Source organism: Buteo buteo, chromosome 5 (assembly GCF_964188355.1).
Source record: "Buteo buteo chromosome 5, bButBut1.hap1.1, whole genome shotgun sequence".
Classification (NCBI taxonomy): domain Eukaryota; kingdom Metazoa; phylum Chordata; class Aves; order Accipitriformes; family Accipitridae; genus Buteo; species Buteo buteo.
Window position 1 is genome coordinate 30062090 of NC_134175.1, and position 22669 is coordinate 30084758.

At 36.2% G+C, this 22669-nt stretch overlaps 1 protein-coding gene across 3 annotated transcripts in view; it reads left to right on the forward strand.

Annotated features, from left to right (window-relative positions):
- Positions 1-22461, forward strand: part of OLA1 (Obg like ATPase 1) — a 103631-nt gene extending 81170 nt beyond the window's left edge. For all 3 annotated transcript variants that reach the window (XM_075028424.1, XM_075028425.1, XM_075028426.1), the window contains exons 8-11: positions 14771-14911; positions 15606-15702; positions 17779-17901; positions 21936-22461. In XM_075028424.1, coding sequence (XP_074884525.1) covers positions 14771-14911; positions 15606-15702; positions 17779-17901; positions 21936-22037 — 463 coding nt within the window. In that variant the 3' untranslated portion in view covers positions 22038-22461. The remainder of the gene's footprint in view (positions 1-14770; positions 14912-15605; positions 15703-17778; positions 17902-21935) is intronic.
- The last annotated feature ends 208 nt before the right edge of the window (positions 22462-22669 follow it).

Here is a 22669-nt window from a genome sequence, read left to right on the forward strand (position 1 = left end):
AGGACCAGAACTGTTAACCCTGCAAATGAGATAAAAGGAAGTAGGAGTGTGGGAGTGACCAAAAGCTGGGGTAAGAGGGAGGTGTGAATTGAATGAAGAGGTGTAAGTTTTGGGGCTTGCATTTGGAAACATCTTGCTAAACTGCTGTTGGACCAGGATGGAAAGCTTTGAAGACTGGAGAATGACGCTGGGAAAATAAACCAGTGAGTAACACAATGTGAAGAACTGTCGGATGGGAAGGGAAGGTGGCTGTGTTTTAGGAAGAAGGGTCAGAAGAGACTGTACTCACTAGATTTTTCTCCTTACAAAGCATGGCATGAAATTCAGAGGTATTATGTCTTTTTGTTTCTCTGCTCATAGCAAATCTGTGACATCTTATAGCAGAACGCCTTACCTCTTCCCAGTTTCTAGTCCATTGAGGAGCGAATGCTCATTGTAGTTCCATTAGCTCAAAGATAGGTTTGTGTGATGGGTATGTAATGAGTACATTCAGTTTAGAATTTAACATGTTTGTTGGTTGCTTTTTTAGAAACTGGAAATTACATACAGCTCTATCAAGTGTCTTAATGTTGCAATGGGAAACACTTTGAAGTCAGAAAATGTTGGAGTGAAGGTTGCCAATGCATTTCAAAATCCGTGTCCTGCCCCAAAGGGTTGTCTGCTCATGGGTGTACCAAATGGCTCCCTTTCCTTTATAGCCAACCTTGTCTTTCTCCGTGCAAAGGACAAGCTTGCTCTTGCAAGAATGCAGTAGGATTGGGTAGGATAGGAGACTTCTGATGGTGGGATTCCCTTCCTCTGGAGCAAAACTCGATACTGATGTGGAACTGGAGGAGGACAAGGGATGGCTTTATGTTAAAGGCATTTTACATGCCTGGAGATTTGGTGATGGAGAACTGGATTTTACTTCTGTCTGGTTTAGATTTCTGTTTGTGATGCCAAGTAAGAAAATTCCATTAAAGTTTTCACACATCTTTAAATAATAATGTTCTTAATTTTCTTCATTTGACCACTTAAGATAATGAAGTCCAATGTTCTCATTAGTGCTATTTTAAAAATGCGTACCTTGCCCAAATTTTGAAATTACTTACTGCCAAGCTGTGATACAAGTACTGCAGCTACCTCTTCTGCCTTGCCCATGCTGTCCTCATCAGTGGTATTGGTAACTATACATGGTATTATGGGCTAATTTTGGCTTTTATTACATTTTATTTTGGAAGACCAGAACTCATGAAGTCTAATTTTCCAAGAGGTTGAGTTCTGAAGTCTAGTTTTCCAAGAGTCTTGTTTCCTTACAACAGTGACTCCTAACTTATACTTATTCTTCAAACAGCAGTGACATGGTTCTCTGTACAGCAGGTAGCATCATATTCTGTGGCTCGGGAGGACTTTCTGCATGATGATCAGTCTGCCAGCCTCCTGCTGCTGGTCAGCTGGCTAGCTCCAGCCAAGTCAACTATGTGGTGGTTGAGTTCTTCATACCTTTTCCGCGGTGGAGGCATTGGTTTTTACAAAACATGCAGGAAGTTGATTTGTATGAGATTGAGACCTCTTTGTCCTCCTTTTGCATTTCTGCATAGCCTTTATGTACTTCTGAATTCACAAAGTGTAGTGCTTCCTTGTAACTATATGGTAATCCCTAAATTACTTTAATCCCTCCTCTGCATTCAGTACAGAACCAGTTATTGTTGGTATCTACACAGTATAATGACTTTCATAAATTAATTAAGTTTGGTTGGTTTTTTTTTTTTTAACAGTAGCTGATTGTTTTGCATTTAGTATTGGGAGGCTGTTCTCAGAACCTTGCTGCTGCCTTGAGTTGAAAATGTTCTGCTAATTTCCAGCCTATGTTTTTCCATGGCTGGCTTATTTCATTGGTAGTTCTGGCAGCTTTGTCCTGTAGATTAAATAGTATCTTATCTAATTGGTGTTTACCCTCAGTACTTATTTAAAGCAGGCATTATCAATTTTCTCTCTGTCTCTGTCATTTACATGAGGTTCCCATTCCTCTGATAATCTTAGACCTGTTCTGAATTTAGCTGACCACAGCTGCATGTAATACTCCACATGCTTTCATGAATACCTTATATGCAGACGTAATGCATCCTGTTAAACAAAGGGAAGCATTTCCAGTAAGATCTGTAGATCACATTTGCCTTTTCCCTGTTGCATTGTCTTGGTGGCTTGGAGTTGCTCTGAAGACGACTATAACCCATCGTGATCCCCGTTCTGTGTCACTTCTGATTGGTGATGACTTCCCTTGAGGAAAATGTCTCTTGCTCTGGTATCGAATGTAAACTTTGCATGCAACTAATGTTTGTGTCAAGGTCATTAATGTATTTAAACAAGATCAGTCCTAAGTTTGATCCTTGTGAAACTTGATTAATGATATCCTTAAACACCTATTTGTTCTCCCGTTAACAGATCCAGTGCATTACTCGGCACATGGTCTGAACGAATCCACTTCCCCCTCTTCTCCAGCTGAACGAGTAGTTTCACATGCAGCACACTATCAAATAGTTTATAGATGTAGTTCTCCTGCATAGAAAATCATGTGTCCTATCAATGAAAGAATAAATTTATCAGGGCATGCTTTATTTTTTCCTTTAAACCAAATTACTTGTGTTTACCCAGGTTATTTTCTGTGATCATTTCTTCTTTGATGGTGTCATTGCTCGACCAAACGAAGTCTAAAATAGCATTGTATCTGCTGATGAAGTGACTCTTAGGTGGAGAAATGGATAGACTATCATGTCCCAGAGAATAACTGCCCCCTATGACTTTTTTAGTATTTCTCCTTTGGCTAGGTCTGCTTTTAACCATATATTACCTACTAGGGCTTTTGCCTGTTGAGCAGGCCTTTTCCAAACTTACATTCTATGGCACTTCTAAAATAGAAGAAGAGTCCATTTGATAGTTAAAATAGGAATGGTGCTTTTCATTGGTTACTGAAACTTTTCTTACAACTCGTGTGCTAAAAGAGTGCAAGTGATTGCTTTAAGCAAATAAACAGTGTTTCTAATGGTAAGAAAATGTCTGGATGCAAGTTGAATAATTCACAACTTCACTATTGCTTCAGGTGTATGTATTATTTCAGTCTTCAATTGCATGATTGGGTGAAGTGTTTTCAACTGCTATTTTTGCACAGAAAGGATGAATAGACAGAAAGTAGAAATCATTTTATACAGGCTGTTAGAAGTCTAGATTTTTTTTTATACTTGAGAGCTGATTAATGTTTTAAATTAATCTTTATTTAAAATACATATTTATGTCATAGTTTTTTTCTTTTTCAGTGTAACTGTAGAGCAGGCTATATTCCTTATAGTAAATCCTGTGCATTTGAACTACTTTGAAAAAGTGAAATGATGTGATGTTTAGCTACAGAGAAATGTCAAAAACAATGCATTTATATGATATGAAAGATTTGCAAGCGCAAGCTAGCAATTGATAGTAATATTATAATTAGCTCTTTATACAGCCTGTTTTTTATTCATGAACATTTTCATTTATGTTGACAATGATCATGTATGCCACTACACATGGAGCCTTTTCTTTACTCAGAAGAGACTGAACATGCATTAGTATGTTTTTGGGCTTATGTTCTGACTTTCTATTGAAACATGGTTTCTGGGCCAAGTCATAAAAATTAAAGTAGCTTGCATTTTAGGTTTGGCTTTTTGATCCTATTATTGTTAGTGCTAGTGTTTGTAAGGGTGAAACATAGCACAGAGTGCCATAACTTCAAGGTGGAACTTCTTTTCAGTCAAATAATTTTTTGTGCATAGAATTGCTGGAGGCATTGAATGCATACTAATTCCCTAATTGGTAAGAAAATGAAGATAGGTAAACTAGTAGTTTTATAATAAATAAAATTTTAGTTTTGTGTTTGTAAATAGAAATGTTTTGTACACACCCACCCACAGAATAAGAGTATTTCTGACAGAAATTTACTTTGTCATTCCATATTCAGCCATAAATATCTTCATGTCTAACAGATCCTTTACAGTCTGTCAGATAGATGGAGCGTAATTTCAGACACTGATCCAGATACTTATTTTTGCTTCTGAAAAATATCAAAGTTAGTGTTCCCCTAGGACAAGTATGTTTTAGCAGATGATTCAGATATTGTTAATTTTTTTTTCATTTCACCATAGTTTAGACAGGTAAACAGACTGTGTCTGTAGAATTGAACATTTTTGTGACAGCTTTTCAAATTAGTGAAGTGCGTTTCATACAAGGCATCTCTGCACACTGTGAAAATCCCTAACTCATTTAGTGTTTTACTTGGACATGGACATGTTCATATGACAGTACAGTATATGCTGTTGTATTTATTAGGCAGTATTTTGGGAAAATGTATCAGCAGGAGGTAAGACTGAGGCATGCCACAGAATTTTACGTAAGCATCTTAGGCACTTAAGGTCAGGGTTAGTTTCTAAAGCAGCCTATGAAAAGGGGAGAGGGAACATGCTTTAAGAAGAAAGTGGGAACAGGAGCCCTAATTTAAGTGCTCTGAATTGCCCTCAGAAGAGCCTCCTGCTTCATTAACTATATAGGGAGCAGAACGAGATTAGGTATCTAAATCAGGTGTCTGAAATTAAGCCTTGTATTCTTTGAGTTGCTGTAGTTTGAATATTAACCATTCAACTAAATAACTCTTTCGTTATTATACTGAGAGCTTAGATGATGTTGTTTCTCTGGATAAATATCAAAGTTAATTTCTGATTTATTGAGTAGCATATTCCAGCCTAATACCAAGTTTGATCTTTTCTTCATCAAAAACCCCCCACAACTTAGTCCAGTATCTCCAGCTTCTATGATTCTTGTTACTAGCCTCGTTAAAATTGTTTCTTAAAACATCACTTGTAGTATCATGTGATCACAAAATGTTAGTACTTGGTAATGGTCCAAGGGGGTGGGGAGAATAAGCAGGGTTTATTATTTTAAATCTCGTGTTCTTATTGTGGTAATATTAGACTCTTGCAATTTTAATACTTATAGTTTTTAATAATTGATGGAGGGAGGAAGAGAACATTCATGTGAATTCTGTGGTCTGGAGAGGCTCTGCAATTAAGATCACACTGACTGATTCTGGAGAAGTGAGGAATGCATTTCCCTCTATCATGTGTGAGTGGGAGAGGATATTTTGTTAAGAGAAGTAGGGGGGAATATTCTGACCCAGTTTGTGTAGTTTTCATTAAATTGTGTGACATAAGCGAAAGCCAAAACGAACCCGTGTTGTAGTGTGCATTTGTGTTACTCATTGCAGGATTTTTAATTAGCACTAGTGGATTAGCACTCTTTATAGTGTCTTACTTCAAGTGTTGTTAGTATATATTTATTTCAACACACAGGAGTTTTATGTAGATCATATTTTTTTGTTTGGGAGTATGGCCTTGCTTGTGTGCACACAGTACATAGAAGAATCAAAGAATATAAATTTAAAATGGTGTTGTCCATCATGCATTTCATGTAAAGTTTCTCTTGTTAAGGTATCACATGTTTTTTTGATCAAATATTCTATTTATGCGTGGCTTGTAATTTTTTTATGGGATTACATGTTTGAGACTTTGCTATAATAGCTTTGATATGAATTGTCCTACTTTTTTTGTACAGGACCCTTAAGAATAGTTTTCCATGTGACATAAGAAGCCCTGTCAAGAGACAAAAGTTAAAATTATCATGCCATAATGTAAACCTGACTATGGAATAGGGATTCTTTCTACTGATCTGTAGTAGTTTCTCAATCATCATCATTTTGCACATGTCTTGTGACTGGGATTTACTCCTTCTGTTATAATGTATGAACGAGCATTTGTTAATTTTTTTTATAGTTTTCAAGATAACCTTTCAAAACTCTGCATTTTATAAATGATAGCAGAAAGAACAACAAGGTGTGACTTTCCAAAGGCATCTTTTCTGTCCAAAGTATACGTGCTGCAAGTGGAGCCTGTTACGCCTGTAACTATGAAATGTAATGTGCATGATTTATTGCGGTTTGCATTGTTACGCAGTTTCATCAGTAGTTCGGTCTTGAGTGTGCTTGATACTTGTTGACAGCAACAGCCATGATTTTCATTTGTTTGGGGTTTTTTTTGTTGGTTTGTGGGGGTTTTTTTGGGGGGTGTATTTTTTTTGAGTTAAGACAGAATTAATTTTCAGAATTGGCAGACCAAGGAGAAATAGAGACTGTAAGCCTTACACGTACCAGCAGGTGCTACAGCAGCAGTGTAGTACTGTTTTCATTGAGTCATAATTGGTTTTGATCACTTTAATGGGGACCGTAATTTGGATAAAGAGATATTACTGAAGTCTTGAAAATTAGATCAGAAACAAATGTTTTAAAAATGGATTTCAAGTTCTTTATTCTTCATGAATGATCCTTCTTACAAATGTTTAAAATAAGGTTACCTTGACTGACGTTTTGTTAGATACAATTTACTGTATAAGGTACTGAAAAAATCTTTTCTTAGTGGGAACTCTATATAGATCAGCAGAAAAAGTCATTCTGGATTCTTTCTCTCTTTCTACCATCTTGCTATTTTTTAATTCACACTTACTTGTAGGTCATCAGCTTGGTTTTTTCTATTATGCATGCTTTATTTCTCCTAGTTATAAAAGTATTTTGTCCATTAACCACTGTCTGTACTTGATTTACAGGTAATATCATGTTCTCTGGTATTATTTCTTTCACATTTCCAACATCTTGCAAACCCAAAACAGCTAAACAAGTTTCATGTCAGTTAAGCCAAATCTTTATATGAAATACGTTCAAGAAGTGGTCAGTAGTATAAAGTTGTAAGTGAAGTGTTATGTCCTTATATGTTTTTAACATACCATTAAACAGTGAATATCTCCAGGTAGCTTTCTAGACCAGATAAACTGAGAACTGTATACTAATACCATATTATGTTAGACAATTTGTTAACAGAATTATGTCTTAAGGGCACAAGGTGCTTTCATACGAATTTCCAGAATATTGCCTTGATCCCCCCCCCCCCCCGCCCCATCAATTAATACTGGTTTTTGCCTTGAAGAATCGATTTTTAAGTGATCTCATATGGGGTAATTTTTACTCAGGAGTCATGCCATATACAAGCATTCTCCAATAATAAATGCTAAAATTCCTGATTGAACTTGGCTTCATGCCATTGCTCTTTTTTGGGTGGTAGGCTAACTTAAGGCATGCCCATCCTTAACAGTCTTCACCTGTTCCTGCACCACCCTTCAGTTATATTGGCACAACCAGTTGTAAGGATACATGGGAAAGTGAAATGGTCCAGCTTAAAAAAAAAAAAAAGAGTGGGGAGGGGGATATGAAAGAAATAAATTCTCCCTCCCTCCCCAAACTGCTTTTTGCCAGATTATTTTTGTTGGTGAACAGCTTGAGTATGCTTGCAGTGAGTGCTGGTAGGGTCCATGCTCCATGTGCAACTGGTAGCAGAAAAGCAAGTGTAATATCTGGATGGATAAGGAATGGGATGAGAAGCTCATGTCCAGATTATGAAAATGTTTCTTTAGAATCTGGGATGCAACATGAACTAAAATAGTAGGTGCAATACTGGTCACCCCATCTAACAAATGATTTTGCAGAATTATAGGGGATTTAAGATAATGGCTGTGATAGAGATCAAGGCCCTGGAGAAACTTGCTTTGACACACACGAGGCAGAGAGCCTGGGATTACTTTACGTTTCAAAGGAGAATGTTAAGGAAAGTTACAAACCCATCTATAATAAATGGCAAATGACAGTGTTGATCAGGAACTTCTATTCTTCTTTTCTCAATACAGTATCAGTTGAAATTACAATGAAGATAAAAACTGTAAAGTCCAGAACTGGTAGAATGAAATACTTTATATACCTATTCTGTCATAAGGCTCCTGAGATCATGGAAGTGTTGCAAGCCCCCAAAAATGTTGTGGTAAAGAGTTTTAAGGACTATTCCACTGCATGTTTCAAGGCTCAAGTCAATCTGTGTTGGACATATGAGTGACATCTAACGTGTGAGATAGATTCTCCATGTTGGTCTCTTGTAAGGTTCATCCCGTTGCACTGACTAAATACTGGAGGGGGGTATGGACATCGGACTCTAGGAAGGTATCAAGGAACTTAAAGCATTCAGGATGCCCAGGATAAATGAAGTTCTGAAGCTCTTGTCCTGAGGGCCTGAGAGGAGGCTCCTGGCCAGGGAGCAGCCCAGCGTGTGGAGGCAGTGGTTTTGTTCTGAAGTGTTACTAGAAAGTATTTGCAGGTGGCGGGTGGGAAAGGGCCTTTTGAAATCTAAGGATTGCTGTGTTCCTCCTGGCCGTCTGGGAACGGGGAATAAAAGAGTAAATTCATAAATGTCACTGATGATTTGAAATGAGATTGCCTAGGTCAGTAACAGGTACTCCCAAACCTTCTGTAGATTTGTTGGCTTCATAAAAAAGCAAACCAGCATGGTGAGGAAGAGAGTACCTTTTTATTCTTTAATGTTTTCCAGTTTAGTCTTCCTTTCTCTTTATGTAGTGCAAGAAGAAAGGGATACCCTGAAAAAGGCAGGTAGCAGTAAGAGCTACAGCATGTTAATCTGTTACAGCAGAGTACCACGCGTGCTTTCTGCTTCCCTTTCTTAACTTCTGCCACTGACCTATTTTGTGGTATGGAATTATTATATACATTGGTTTCATCATTTTTGCCATTCCATTCTTTGTTGATTATATAAATTTGGAGTGAAAACTTGCTGAGGCTGTGAATGTTTCTTATTTATATAAGAATACTTGCACATATTCATCCATATATGTGTTGTACAGCACTGAACAGTGGGACCTGATCTTTGTGGAGTCTATGCATGCTAACAGAATAGAAGGGAAGGACATCACCTATGAACTGTGTGATGCAGTACTGGTGCTTAGGTAAATTAGATCTTCCTCTCCCACCCCAACAAATCAACTAAACCTAGTGGTACTCATAGTAGAACGTTTTGGGACCTGGCAAAAAAAATTAATCATTGCCTAATTTATCATCATTTTAGATAACTTGTGGATAATGGGCGAGGCTTCCAAAGACAAAAGAAAGCCACAGAGAGGAAGGAAGAAACAAGACATTTTTAAGTCAATTAATTTTCCTTCAATTTCAAGAAAAGCGTTGGAACATTCAACTGTTTTAATCACCTGGAAGCAACCCAATTGTCTTCACAAATTCATGTTGGCTATTTATTACTTGTCTAAATTGTCAGGTGACTCAAATATTTTGTTTGTGATAAATTTAATGGTCTTGCATATAGTGAAAAAATATACTTTACTACATATTGGCATTTTTATTAAGCCTTTAAACGTTTCAATGCCTTACAACATTCTCATAAACAAGATAGAAAATATTGGCTAGATGGAAACTACTGGAAGTTGGGTGTGCAAGACTGGTTGGAAGATAATACACAGAGCATAGTAATCACTGGTTCACTTTCCAAGTGGAAGAATATCTCATTATGAGATCTGCAGAAGCGGCTGCTGGTTGAATACCCTTACGTATTTCCATTAATGAGCTGGATGATGAGCGTTCTTGTTAAATCTGTAGATGACCCCAAACTAGGAGATGTCCAGGTATGTATAGAACAAAATTAGAATTTAGAAGCATCTCAAGAAATAGAAGAAATCATTAGGAAAAAAAGAGCTAGGGTGCAACTTCTGAGAAGGATTTTTATGCAGGAATAATCAACTATGCAAATATAGTATTAAGAATAGCTAGTCAACCAGGGTCATACAATAAGTTATACACTGAGCATGAGATAATGTTGCAGTGCTGTCACAAAAAAGCAAATGCTATACTGGGTTTTATAAACAGGAGAATCACCTGAAAAATGTGTGAGTTTATCCTCTAGCTATTTTTAATGCTTATAAGACATTACTATTGAGAGCTCTGAGGAGTGCCTTAGGTACTGTGTGCTTCCAGGAACTTTTAGACCAATTGGAGAGAATCCAGAAAAAGGTTCAAAGTTAAAAGTAATATGTGGGGTTTTAAGTCTGTAAAGCACTGTTGTAAAGAAATAGGGAGTGTGTATTCCCAGTCCATAGTGTAGGCTCAGTTAAACTGGTGCATTTAAATTGAAATGAAGGTGGCTTAAGCTACACATATGGAAAACTTTTCGACAGTGGGGAGCAGAGCACTAAATGGCTTGAGTTTGGAAGGTTTTAAAAATCCGGGGTTGCTCAGAGCTGCCAACAGGAAGAGCCTGTTGGAATTGTTAGGTCCTCTTGTTCTCACTCCCATCTGTAGATCTTTTTTTTCAGTCTTTTGTATATTTTGATCACTTAGTTTCATCTTATCTCATTATCTACATTTGTTTCTTTCCTTCTTGTGGTGCTGCCTGGTATTTTCTTCTTCCCTGCCATGCTGTTTTGTTTCTGCCGGTTTCTACTCGTAGTTAGGTATAGAACAGGAAAACAATCGTTTCTTTTCCATGAGTTAGATGGGGGTTTTTTTTGGTCTTGCTTGTACAAAAGCATACTTTCACAAGTCTCCTTTCTTCTCAGGGGTCAGTTTTTCAGATCATCATGTCTTGCAGGTGTCCACTGAGCTTAAGTTCTCTCTGCAGCTTCCCTCTTCCATCACTACTTCTGATTTCCATCTGAACTCTGTCTCTGTTCCCAGCTGGATCTCTCATGTGAAACTCTGTCAAATATTGATTTGTAGTTCAAGCACATTCTGCAACTTTTGTACCTCTTTGTTTTGGTTTCTTCTGCCTCAGAAACTATCACCATTTTAAAGCAAAGGCACTCCCTTCTGCACAACTCCCCTTTCTGGTGCTCTTTGCTCATTGGCCTTCTCAGTGAGCACCCTCATTTTTAAACCTTTCCCCGAGGTCTGTTCTGCATCCTGATTTAGTATCCAGAGTTCACTCTGGTGGTTGTCCTGATCCTTCTGCACTTGAAGTCACTGGCTTCTTTCATTTACTTTTTCCTTGTCAGTCTGATGCAGAGTTGAAAACTGGAATGCCCTGAGATGATGCCTTCATCAAATTTTGGAATCTAGTAGTGGCAAGAAAACGTCTTGGTCTTCACAGCTTTTCTGAGTCAGTAGTAGATATGCTGACATGCTTTTGTCCTTCCTTACCTCCTTATCAGCCAAGAGTAACAGTGTTAGGTGGAAGTGAGCATCTTAACTCCTCTTGGCTGGTTTCCCTGGTCAGAATTTTGAGTGCTGCCTTCACTTGCAAGTTGTTCAGATCTGGTTTTGTTCTTGTGTCAGGTTTTTACACAGCTGTCTTTTTAACTGAGTTTTCAATTCAACTTTTATTTAAGATTTTCTTTTTGCCATGACAGAATGAATGGTTGTCTTACTGTCTCTTGGGTCTATATATTTTTCCAGAAAGACTATTTTGTCCATTAGTGGTGAATAGAATCAAATTGCAGTTCAGGAACCCTCTGTAGCCGCTGTTGGCACACTCCCCCTCTCCACAGAGTTACCTGGAGGGAAGAACCAAGCCACCTCAATAGGGGAGGGCTGTTGGATGTCCAGAAATGCTCCGAGAGATCCCTTGCTGTTATCACTGAGTAGTACTAGAAGAAGCCTTTCTTCTTTCTGCTTTATGTTTTATATTCAGCATTTAGTTTTACCTCTGCTAATAACGGCCTTATTAGAAACCTAATTAGGAAAGAGGATATTTTTAATTGCTCTTACCGTGTACACTGTTTCCACATAGTTTTCAGCTTACTTTGTCAAGAAGGGTTTTCATCTTGAGCGCTTTCTGGTTTCTTGAAGTAGTTTCAGCTGTTAATCATTGTCATTGGTTCTGCCAGTTCTACTGTTTGATGACTTTTTTTTTTTTTTTTTTTTTAACTTTTCATTTTGTTACATTTTAGTGTTTGGTTTGTTTTTTTAAATTGAGATTTTCTTAAGTGTTAATGGTCTTTTCTCTCAGCCTAAAATCCAATACCCTTCAACATTCATTATCAAGTATAGCATGAAATAAGAGAGATACTCCAGGATGTGCTTATCTTAACAAAGGCCCAAACAAGTGTACTAATGCTGTCCTTTTACAAACAGACAGCATTTCCATGGGAAAATTATGTGCTCAAATAAAACAGACTTTGACATTAATTGTTACCATTTGGTAAGAGAATTTTGTTTTGTTTAGCACACTTGGTTATCCCTAACAGGAAAGCAAACTTGCACTATTACTTTATTGATTATTAGTCAAGCATTTTTACTTTGGGGGAAAATTTCATTGAGAAATATATCAGTATTTATATTTGAGTATTTACTTTTGTTTTGTTTTGTTTTCTTTTTTCGATCACCATTAGGGGAATTCCTTGGTACTTTTTAGTAATTCCTGTGACATTGAAAGTCACGAAAGTGAAAGACTCAGGCAGAGAACCCGACTGTCTGTACAGAGTGGGATGCAGTACCTTATTCTTTTAGTGAGGCTGTAGCAGGTCTGATGTCAGTCACTTCAGAGACCTTTAGACCTCAGTGCTCATTTATTGCTAAAATGTACCAGCTCTGCTCCTGCATTATGAAGATCATCTGTCAACACTTTGAGATATTCTCCTTTGTTATTAAGCTTGTGATGCTCTACACTGTCAGGTTTTTTGCCAATTATAGTTAAGGTACAATGGTGTATTCACTGGATCAAAGTCTCACACTGGCGGTAGAGGAATGATTTGTAAGTCTTTATTCATCTGAATTGTACAATAGAATACCTGAGGAATGCAAATAATCCCTCTAAGGACTCAATAGAAAAGCTGTTAAAATGACAGTCAAAGACTATTATTATTCTGAATTGGTGTTTTAGCCAAAATAATTATTTCTTATCTTGTTGTTCCACAATAGTTCTTAGTTTATTAGTTACGATGACCATATTTACCAAACAGAATTTGAATCCAATTTTTGACATTACTTCCATGCTCATTTCACTTTTTCAAGTTTGCGTGTTTCATTCTGTCTTTCACTTGGTACATTATTTAATTAGTCTAGAGACCAATGTTAGGTACTTTCTTAAAAAAAAAAAAAAAAAGATGTGTGCACAGATGTTGAAGTACACTTATGAATAGCAGATCCATTTCTAGATACATTTTCTGTAAAAGGTTGGCATTTATAAGCTCTGAACTTTGGTATCCAGTTTGTTAGCCAAAATAAATTAGTTAACTACAAATGTCAGTTTTAGAAGTGCTGTTAAATGTCACATGTCACATTCAGAAATACACCTTAATTGTGATTTTCAGTTCAGATGTTCCTGAAGGCAATAGTGTTTCAGTATCAGTCCTGGAGACCAGACTATATTTTCATTGGATAACTGGAGGAAAAAAAGATTAGTATAATGAGGATTGAAAACCACTGATGGGGTATTTACATAAGTAAATGATAGAAGACCAGCCTTATATAACAAACGTGTGAAAACTGTTGAGTGAACTTTTATATTCTTTGTCCCATCTAAAACCCTACTCAGTGGGCCATGCACTTAATCTCATAATAGCTCTGATCCCCTGCTATTTTCTTTGACAAATGTGTGTTGATGAACTTGTGGTTCAGTTCATTTTTTTCTGAAGTGACATTTGCATTGATTATTTAAAGGTTTGCAGGCCACAGTTTCAAAGCACTTTAGTATAATAGCAGTTAAAACCTTAGTCTAAATCTTGGAGATTAGTAGGACGAAGAAAAAGAACTCGGCAAGCGTAAAACCCTGTGCTGCATGGTGGGTGCTTCAGGTCTGAAATATCTATGGCACCCAAAGTACTGTATTTTGTACTTTGATTCTTAGTGTACAGGAAGTATTCCCGTGCCTCTTGTGTCTTCTTGCTGAGCATACAGAGTTGTCATTCTTGCCGTTCACACCTGTTCAGAAATAGTGCCCTTTAAATAACATTGAACTCCTTACAGGTAATTTATTAATGTTTCCCTTAAATTTAAAATAAATAGTACTTGCAGTCATGAATGTGATGCCTGTGTTTAAAGATTGTTTAAACATCAGCTATTGCTGCAAAGATTTTCTTGATTTTAATAGGATATTGAACATTCAAAAACTAACACCACAAATCTGTAGCTCTAAATTTGTAGTTTCATTCAGCTAAAAAGAAATGTTAGATGTACAGCCAACTATTACTGATGATGCCAGTTATTAAAGATGAAGAGAAATAGGAAATTTGATTCTTTATTTAAAAATAATAGTAGTGTAATATCTAGAAGCTTTGTCCTGGGGAGATAGTAGAAAGGTGGGAGAAACTAGTGGAAACACAGCCCTGTATTCACTAGCTATGACATACTCCAAGATCAGGGTGCTGCTTGCTAACTGAGAGTTTATAGTGTGGTGTTCTTTTCCGTCTGCTAATATCAGCTGCCCTAGCCACTGAGATGCTTTTTTTTTAAATTTTTTATTTTTTATTTTAAAAGTCAGAGGAAAAACTGGAGACCCTCAGTTTTACCACATTTGATCTATATCACTCTTGGAAGTCTCAGAAAAATGTACGTCCACAGATCTACAAAGTTTATTTCAGTTAGCATTTTAGATTGCAAGTATTTAACCTTACCAAAAACCTAGTTATTGTCTCAAATTATGCCTATTTCTGATAGATTAAATGCCAAACAGAAACCAAGAAACAGTGAAATGTTAATGGAGTACACCTGAAGCAATTGCTGCCTGTTAATGCCTTGACCTTGGAAAGCAATACACAAAAAGATGGCATCATAAAACCGTGCAATTCTTATGAATATGTATGTGCTACTTGATAATAATGAATGTGGTACAGCCATGCATGCACTACAAGATAATGTTGTGCCCTTTGTTGTCTACAGGTTGATAAAAATTAAAGAGTGGGTGGACAAGCACGACCCGGGTGCTTTGGTCATTCCTTTTAGTGGGGCCTTGGAACTCAAGTTGCAAGATATGAGTGCTGAGGAGAAACAGAAGTATCTGGAAGAGAACATGACACAAAGGTTAATTAGCATTCATTTTCCCTACACTTTATTATCAACTATTTCCTTGCAGTAATTTAATTGCTTGCGCTGATAGAATAATAAATGACAGAGTAATTACCATTATAAAGAGAGAATCTTCTCCTTTCTTTACCATGAGACAGAGTGAAAAGATTTATTTTAAATTAAGTTTTTAACTGTCATCTGTCATCTCTGTACAGTGTTTTAATTATAACATAGGTATTAGTTATGTATATTTTTGAGAAGGAATGATCACCAAAACTGTTTCGTCATCCATGGGGAATAGGGACGGTGGAGAAAATGTTGCCATAATTTTTCTGAAGAACTATAATAAATTGTTTCAGTATTGAATTTCAGTCAAACAGTTATGCTTTCATGACCTGGAGTCCTGAAAATTGCATGAGACCAAAAGTGCTGTCTGATAGGGTGATTTAAATTTATCCCATATTTCTGTAGCCTGCCAAATAAACAAATCAAAATACCGTCTTTATGATTCTGCAGTAAAAAAGTAGTTCTTCTGAAGAGAGTTCAAAGAAAAAGGCTACTGCGGTTATTGCTGTGTTTACCAGTAGACCCGGTGTCTTCAAAATGTGATGTCTTTCCATGTAAATTGATTACTTGGGGCATTTAGCTGGTTTATGTGTATATGTTGAATGAATTGGATTCTTTTTTTTTTTTTTTTTTTTTTCTTCAGTGCTTTAGCAAAGATCATTAAGGCTGGATATGCAGCACTCCAACTAGAATACTTTTTCACTGCAGGCCCAGATGAAGTGCGTGCATGGACCATCAGGGTAAGATTCATACTTATTCATCAGCTATATCCAGTTCCACACTATTGAATTCAGATTGATATCACTGACTTTGAAGTTTGTCATGGTGGCGGTTAGCTAGTCATTACAGATGAGGTTTTTGTCCAGGATAACTTTAATTATTTGTGAGCTGCTGAACAGTGAAAGTGGAGCTGCATTGATTGAGGCAGGTAACAATTGATTCTGCCTATTACATAGTCTGAATTTCTTCATCCTGTAGAATCTGTCTACCCTCCTCCTGTGGTCAGAGATAAGACGTACCAGTATTGTGCTTGCTTAATCTGTGTGACTGGGTTTGTCTGCAGTGAAATTGATGTTGCTTTTCATTTTGTATTCACTAAGTTTGTTTGGGTTGCGGATGGTTCATTCCTCCTTTGCTTTGCTCGGATTACATTTTCAGCAATAAAAGCAATATAACATCATTATATTCCTCATGGATACACAGTTGGGCTCAAAAACCTAAAATCAGTGTGCAGTAATTCAGGTCTTTTACTGACTTTAATATTTAGACCTAGTTTATTTTGGTAGTTTTATATGTTTATCTGGGAACTTATGTAATGCTAAAATTATATTATGTATTTTAAATATTGATGTAGAATGATTATAGCCATAGAGATCGACTAATTTATTCCCAGAGGACGGTAAAAGCTGAGCTGTAGTGGTTTGCCTTTGAATGTAAATATGTTATACTTTAAAGATTAGTATTGAAAAATATTTTGAAATGCATGTAGTTACAAACTCTGTCTTAAAAATTACAAAAATTTCAACTTGGAGTTGCAGATCTGTCACTGAGCTCTTATTTATTGCATCAGTGTATTTAGTGCTGTGCAGTGAATTTCAGTGCTGTATTTAATTTCATTCAAAGGAATTAATTTGTTTTCATTAATCAACATAATTTCCAGTAAATTTATATTTTTATTAATACCGCTACAGATGTTTGTGTATATATTTTAGGACGTTAAACTTACTTTCTTAGAAGCACGTTTATTTTTTTTAGCCTTTTCATCTCTTCTCCTTTTACATGATAACTGCTAGCTAAAGTCCCTGAAATAGCTACCAAAATAATAAAAAAGCAGAAGTTTTGTTGCTCTAATTCTTGCCGTCGTTTTTAAAAGCACATTCTGAAACTCCACTGTTTTCAGTAGGAGAAATGGTTGCTCTTTATTAGAAAATTTGAAAGCTGGTTTATCTTAAGACTGATTGTAAGTATCTTTGATTTAATGTGCAAAGATATTTAGTCAGGTAAGCATCAGTGAGTAGCCATATTAACCCAATACATCTTTTATTGTAAAAACTGTGCTTTACAGTGTCAGACTCCTTAGCACTTTAACATGCTTTATTAAGCAGCCTTTAGGTCACCATTATTTCTCAAATTTCTCTCCATGGTTGTATGTGCACAGAATGTATGTCCTTGTAATTTAAAGCATGCAGTTATAATGCATTCTCCTCTATTGCATAAACTTAAATTATCTTATAATAGTTGCCCGTGATTTTTTTTATATTTTAGTGATTCAGTTGTTGACATTTTGGTAAGAATACTAATTTTGTTCTATATTAGACTTACTAAAATTACTCTGAAATAAAAATAAGCTAATATGTCGGGCTTGAGATCCATAAATCGTTTTTTATTATAAATGTGGTTTGCCAATGAGTGTTATTGTTTAATTGAAATTATTTGGACGTAAGTAAAAGTCTTGAGTAATTCAGATTTTAAAGTTATTTAAAAATCTTTATTTTCCTCACTTTCTGTGTGGAGAGCTAGGGATCGAAGTGAATCTTGCAACAAAATACAATCATAGCTTCTAAAATCAATACTGCTGTTGATACCTATTAGGAAAAACAAAGCTGCCCTCCTTTAATATCAGTTGGTTTATCTGTGGCAAAGGCATCTATCCGTATGTCCCAATATGAGAATTACCCAGCTGTATGCATGACATTTTAACTGATATGAAACAAAGTTTCAGCAGATCCTGAAAGCATATAAAAAAGGAGGAACCTCTTTCCTGCAATCAATCTTCTTAAATGCAATTAATTTTCTTCTGGTCTTTCCTTTGACAGAAAGGGACGAAGGCTCCTCAGGCAGCAGGGAAGATTCACACAGATTTTGAAAAGGGATTCATTATGGCTGAAGTAATGAAATACGAAGATTTTAAAGAAGGAGGTTCAGAAGCTGCTGTCAAGGTGAGCTCCCCATCTTTTTCTTCTCTGTTCCTCCATATGTGCCATTTTTCCATTTTAAGTCTATTTTTCACTGGGAAGAAGTTCTTGATGCTAAGCGAATCTTAATGGTCACCTCTAGCAATAGACCAAAATCTATTTTCATCTTTTACGTAGGAAAGAATTGAAATTCACCAACTTACTGAACAGGAATGCAACTATTTCAATATCCAAGATATGACAGCTTATGGACTAAACGTCAACACTAAGACCAAATGCTATGCTAAATTTTTTTCTCTGTTTATGTGTTAGTGTTCAGAATTTAATAAGCTTTAAAATGAACTTGTTTTTTAAAAAATCAAATTTTTAAGATGAGGTAGGAGATTTTTGAATCACCTCTAAGAGGAAATGCAAGAAACGCAGAAAACCTGTTTCTTCTAATAATGTGTCATTCTGTTTTGTGCTTGCAGTGAAGGTATTAGAAATGTCAGATGTAAATGGTTAAGAAAGTATTACATTATAAATTTTTTTTTCAGGATTAGTGGATTCCACTCCTAGGCTCTGATAAGCATTAATTAGAATCTTAAAATTTACCATTTCAGTATTTAATTCAATCACCCTTTGATGTCTCATTCAAAAATGCCATGCCTTACTTTGATTGTTCAGGATGCCAGTAAGAGTTGTATGTAGTCCACGAAAATATATTACAATAGGTGAAGGTTCCTAGCTACTATCTACTTGAATAGACAGTGAAGATATTTAATGAAAAACTTTTTTCTTGAGCTCACGCTTCTTTGTAGTGACACTTCTATTAAGAACAGTTTTATCTGCTTTCTCAACACTAGAGGGCAGAGACTGATTGGGTGCCCAAAGTTGTGCCCTTCTTATAGCTGACAAATTATATCTGATTTGAAGTTATTAAATATGAAATGAATGTGTACATGGCAAATAAATGTCATAAGAAAAACTGTTCTTCTCTGCGCTGCTATTGCATTATTTCCATCTTCTTTAAGCAGAGAAACACCCCTTTATTTCATACACATTTGATTTCTCGTTTGGCATTTTTGATGTTTTATTAAGGTTTGTATTTTATAAAATGGTGATTACAAAGCACATTAGTTTGATTTAATCAATCTCAGTATTTGAAGGTTCCTACACACTATAATATGTTAAAGAATTTAAAAGGTTCAGCTTTATTGTTTGCTATTTGATAGCTTGAAAGGTATGCAAAATTATGATTTGAAATTCAGCTTATTCTCAGTGGTATCACTAAGGAAGATCATACTGAGCAGCAGGACTTTAATAGGTTTGTTTGAACCCCAGGAAGTGAGGGAAAAAAAATCCCAGTATAATTGGTTCGTTGCGGCATGTGAACTGCCGTATGAAAAGGGAAGTAGAGTTGTAGTTGTAAAGTGAAACCACAGCTACAAATAAATCTAACATTCTGCAGTCAGAAACTACTTCATGTAACCAAGATTCAAATTTTGCCAGCAACAGTTTGTGATGCTCAAATCTGAGTGTTTTCCTTGAGAAGCTGCATCAGTTAATACCTATTAAATTAATCTATAAGTATTTTGCTTGTATATTTTTATTTGCTTTTCACTATGTGAGATTCTAAACATCAAGCTTCCATGTTCAAATTATATTTAATGGTTAAATTTTTATTGTTTTGATCTATCTATGAAGCAAGCCTATTTGCATTTGTTACTCAGTTTTTAAATCAAGGCTAGAAAAAAAACCCTTGCTCTTAGAAAAATGTGTTATATTACTCTAGTCTTTTCTAATTTGCATTTAATACAATGTTTCATGCCATACACAATACTAATTACTTTTATATTGCTGGTAAATTTCAGAATTAAATTTGGGAGCTTTTAGGAGTCAACTGAAATAACAGTGGTAATGGGAGTTGCTTGCTTTGTACGTTATCAAGTTGATCGATTTTTAAGTTTGATTTTGTGTGTGTCTAACACCAGTACAGCATAACTAATTTAATGCCAGTGCTGTGAACTATACACTGAATAGCTCTGTGTGGGCTTTGTAGTCTACAGGGATATCACATTATTAGCAATCATATCTGCTTAGGCAAAGCTGGCTTCTACAGATGGCTGCTTTCAAGTGCAAATGAACTGGTTAGACGTGTCTTGTTTAATACATACTCAAGATTCACAAATGGGTATTGATTTTTTTCAACCAGTGTTTCTGATAGCAATGGAAATGGATTAAATGGTCTCTAGAGAATTTAAAGGAACACTGTCACTTTTAATTAACTGTAAACTGGTAACAAAAATACATAAACTTGCATTAGTGTGTCAAAATGTATTTAATTCGAGAAGTCTATGCCACTCTGACAACCTGCAATAGCGTCCTAAAAAAAATCTGCATTGTTACTTTGCGGAGGTCAGTTTTTTCTACAAATATTTGTGAGTAATAAATGTATTCAACTGTAAAATGTCTCTGTACCTGTGCCTGCAGCTTACACTTGCCGATGATTTTTACCGCACTGTTTTATTAGTGTTTATGCCATCAATTAGTCTAATTACTCTTGACTTTGAGCGTTATTAGGATCTTCAAAGGAAAGAACTACTAAATCTACCTGAAAGTAAACCTTTTACAGTCTAAACAGATTTCCGAGGGGGGAAATATGAAAACGTTTGCAAAGTACTGTTTATTATTTATCGATAGTGTCATATGGGATAAGGTCAATTACTATTGCACTATATATTTATTGTCGAGGCTATTTTATTTGCAATTTTCTGTAGGCTAACATCACTGGTGATAACATTCAAATAAGGAATGACACCAACAAGGTTATCGAGCCTCTAAATTCCTAGACAGCAATATGGGGAAATATGTTGCTTTACAGAGCAGGTTTTGTGAAAGAAAGGTGTCTAAGTTAACTATGTACCAGTAATCTGATCTGTTCTACTGCAACTAAGGTCATTAGTTAACAGCTTTCCTGTAATGGGATCTTAGCATGCCACCACTGTGATAGTGTCATTGAGAATAATGGCACAGTGAGGTCTTGCATGGAAGCACTTTCTCCTGCAAGAGAAAACTTCAAAACAGGAATGGTTATTGAACTAAAGCAGAAGCTCTCAACTTTTCCATATTGTAGATCACTTTTCAAGATAAATGCTTCTGCAGACCACCTCCCGCCCAGTCTGTCAGTCCTAATGCCACAGCTTCTCTGTAGCCTCTATAACACTAGGTTTAATTACGACGAGATAAAGATAGAAAAATATAATAATAAATTCTAATGCGGAGAGTACTGTTATTTAATAGCTTCCTTGCCTATTTTCTGCTCTCCTCAAGTACAGCATTTTCATAACGAATTTCCTTTTCATGTCTTTGGTCTATATGCCTTCTCCTGTATCCTGGTTTCACAGCTTATCTGCTCTTATATCTGTCCTTCTGAAGCAAATTTCTTCTAAAGGAAATTTCTGACAGAAAAACTGAGCCTGTATTTTGTGCTCCTCAGTCCTTCATTATCTGGGCGCAAGCAGACAAGAGAGCCCCGCTCGAAGCACAAGGCATGTACAGTTGTGACTTTTGCATAGCGTTCCCATCTTTAGTTTTGACAGCACTCGCTCGTCTAGCCGCTCAGAAGTAGTTCATATACCAGTTTAATAGCCACGCAGCCATGATGCAAACTGTTGCCGATCGCCCTTTCCAGCAATACTGTTTTAGATTCTTGCCGCCAGTGTTTGCCATCTGCAGGTTTTTTAGGTGAAGAAAAAGAAAGCCTGAAAGCTGGGGGGGGTGGGGAATTGAGTTGTTTTAGTGTCCTTTATCTTAAGACTTGCCAGGGTTTACAGATTTACCACTATGTAATGCAGATGGCATTTAAGCACCACCAATTCAGTGGAGGTTAAATTATTTTTGTATATATTTCATATGTATGTAAAACCAGATTATGTCAAACTGAGGAGTATTGTGGCTGTCAAACTCTGAAGCTGTACTGTTTCTTTACCAAAATGTATTTAAATTATTACAGTTTGAAAATACTATAAAATGTCTAATGAAATAACCCACTTTCCTTTTGTCTGTTCTATTTACAGGCTGCTGGAAAATACAGACAACAAGGCAGAAATTACATAGTGGAGGATGGAGATATTATCTTCTTTAAATTTAATACACCTCAACAACCCAAGAAGAAATGAATATCAGATGTTGTTCATTGCTCAGAAATAAACTGTGCTGCTTCAAAAAGCACATGAATTTTTATTTAGGATGGAATATCTGGAAACAAAAAGCATACAGTTTCTACCTAGGGAACCTCCCCTCCCCCCACTGAAATTATTCTTGTTTGTTTTGAATTAAAATATGGCACCTCCAGCAAACATGCAAGTTCACTAAATGTGAACAGCTTTGCATTTCAAACGATTAAGACCCTACTCCAAATTGTAGAAGCTTTTCAGGATCCATATTACTCTCATGATACTTCATTAATCTCCATCATGTATGCCAAGCCTGACACGTTTGACAGTGAGGACAATGTGGCTTGCTCCTTTTTGAATCTACAGATAATGCATGTTTTACAGTACTCCAGATGTCTACACTCAATAAAACATTTGACAAAACCAGCCTTGGTGTGTTTGGGGATGTCTGTATTGACTGACTGTGGTGTGCTGAATGCGATACGGCACCTGGTGGATGCTGATTACAGAATTTTAAGACGTGTATGATACAGTAACTGGCAGTGTGGGGCAGCTGCAATTGTATCTCGAAAGTGAGTCTTTCATGGGAATCAGAAGATTAGGATGCCAATGATTTGTCTCAAAAAAGTTAATGA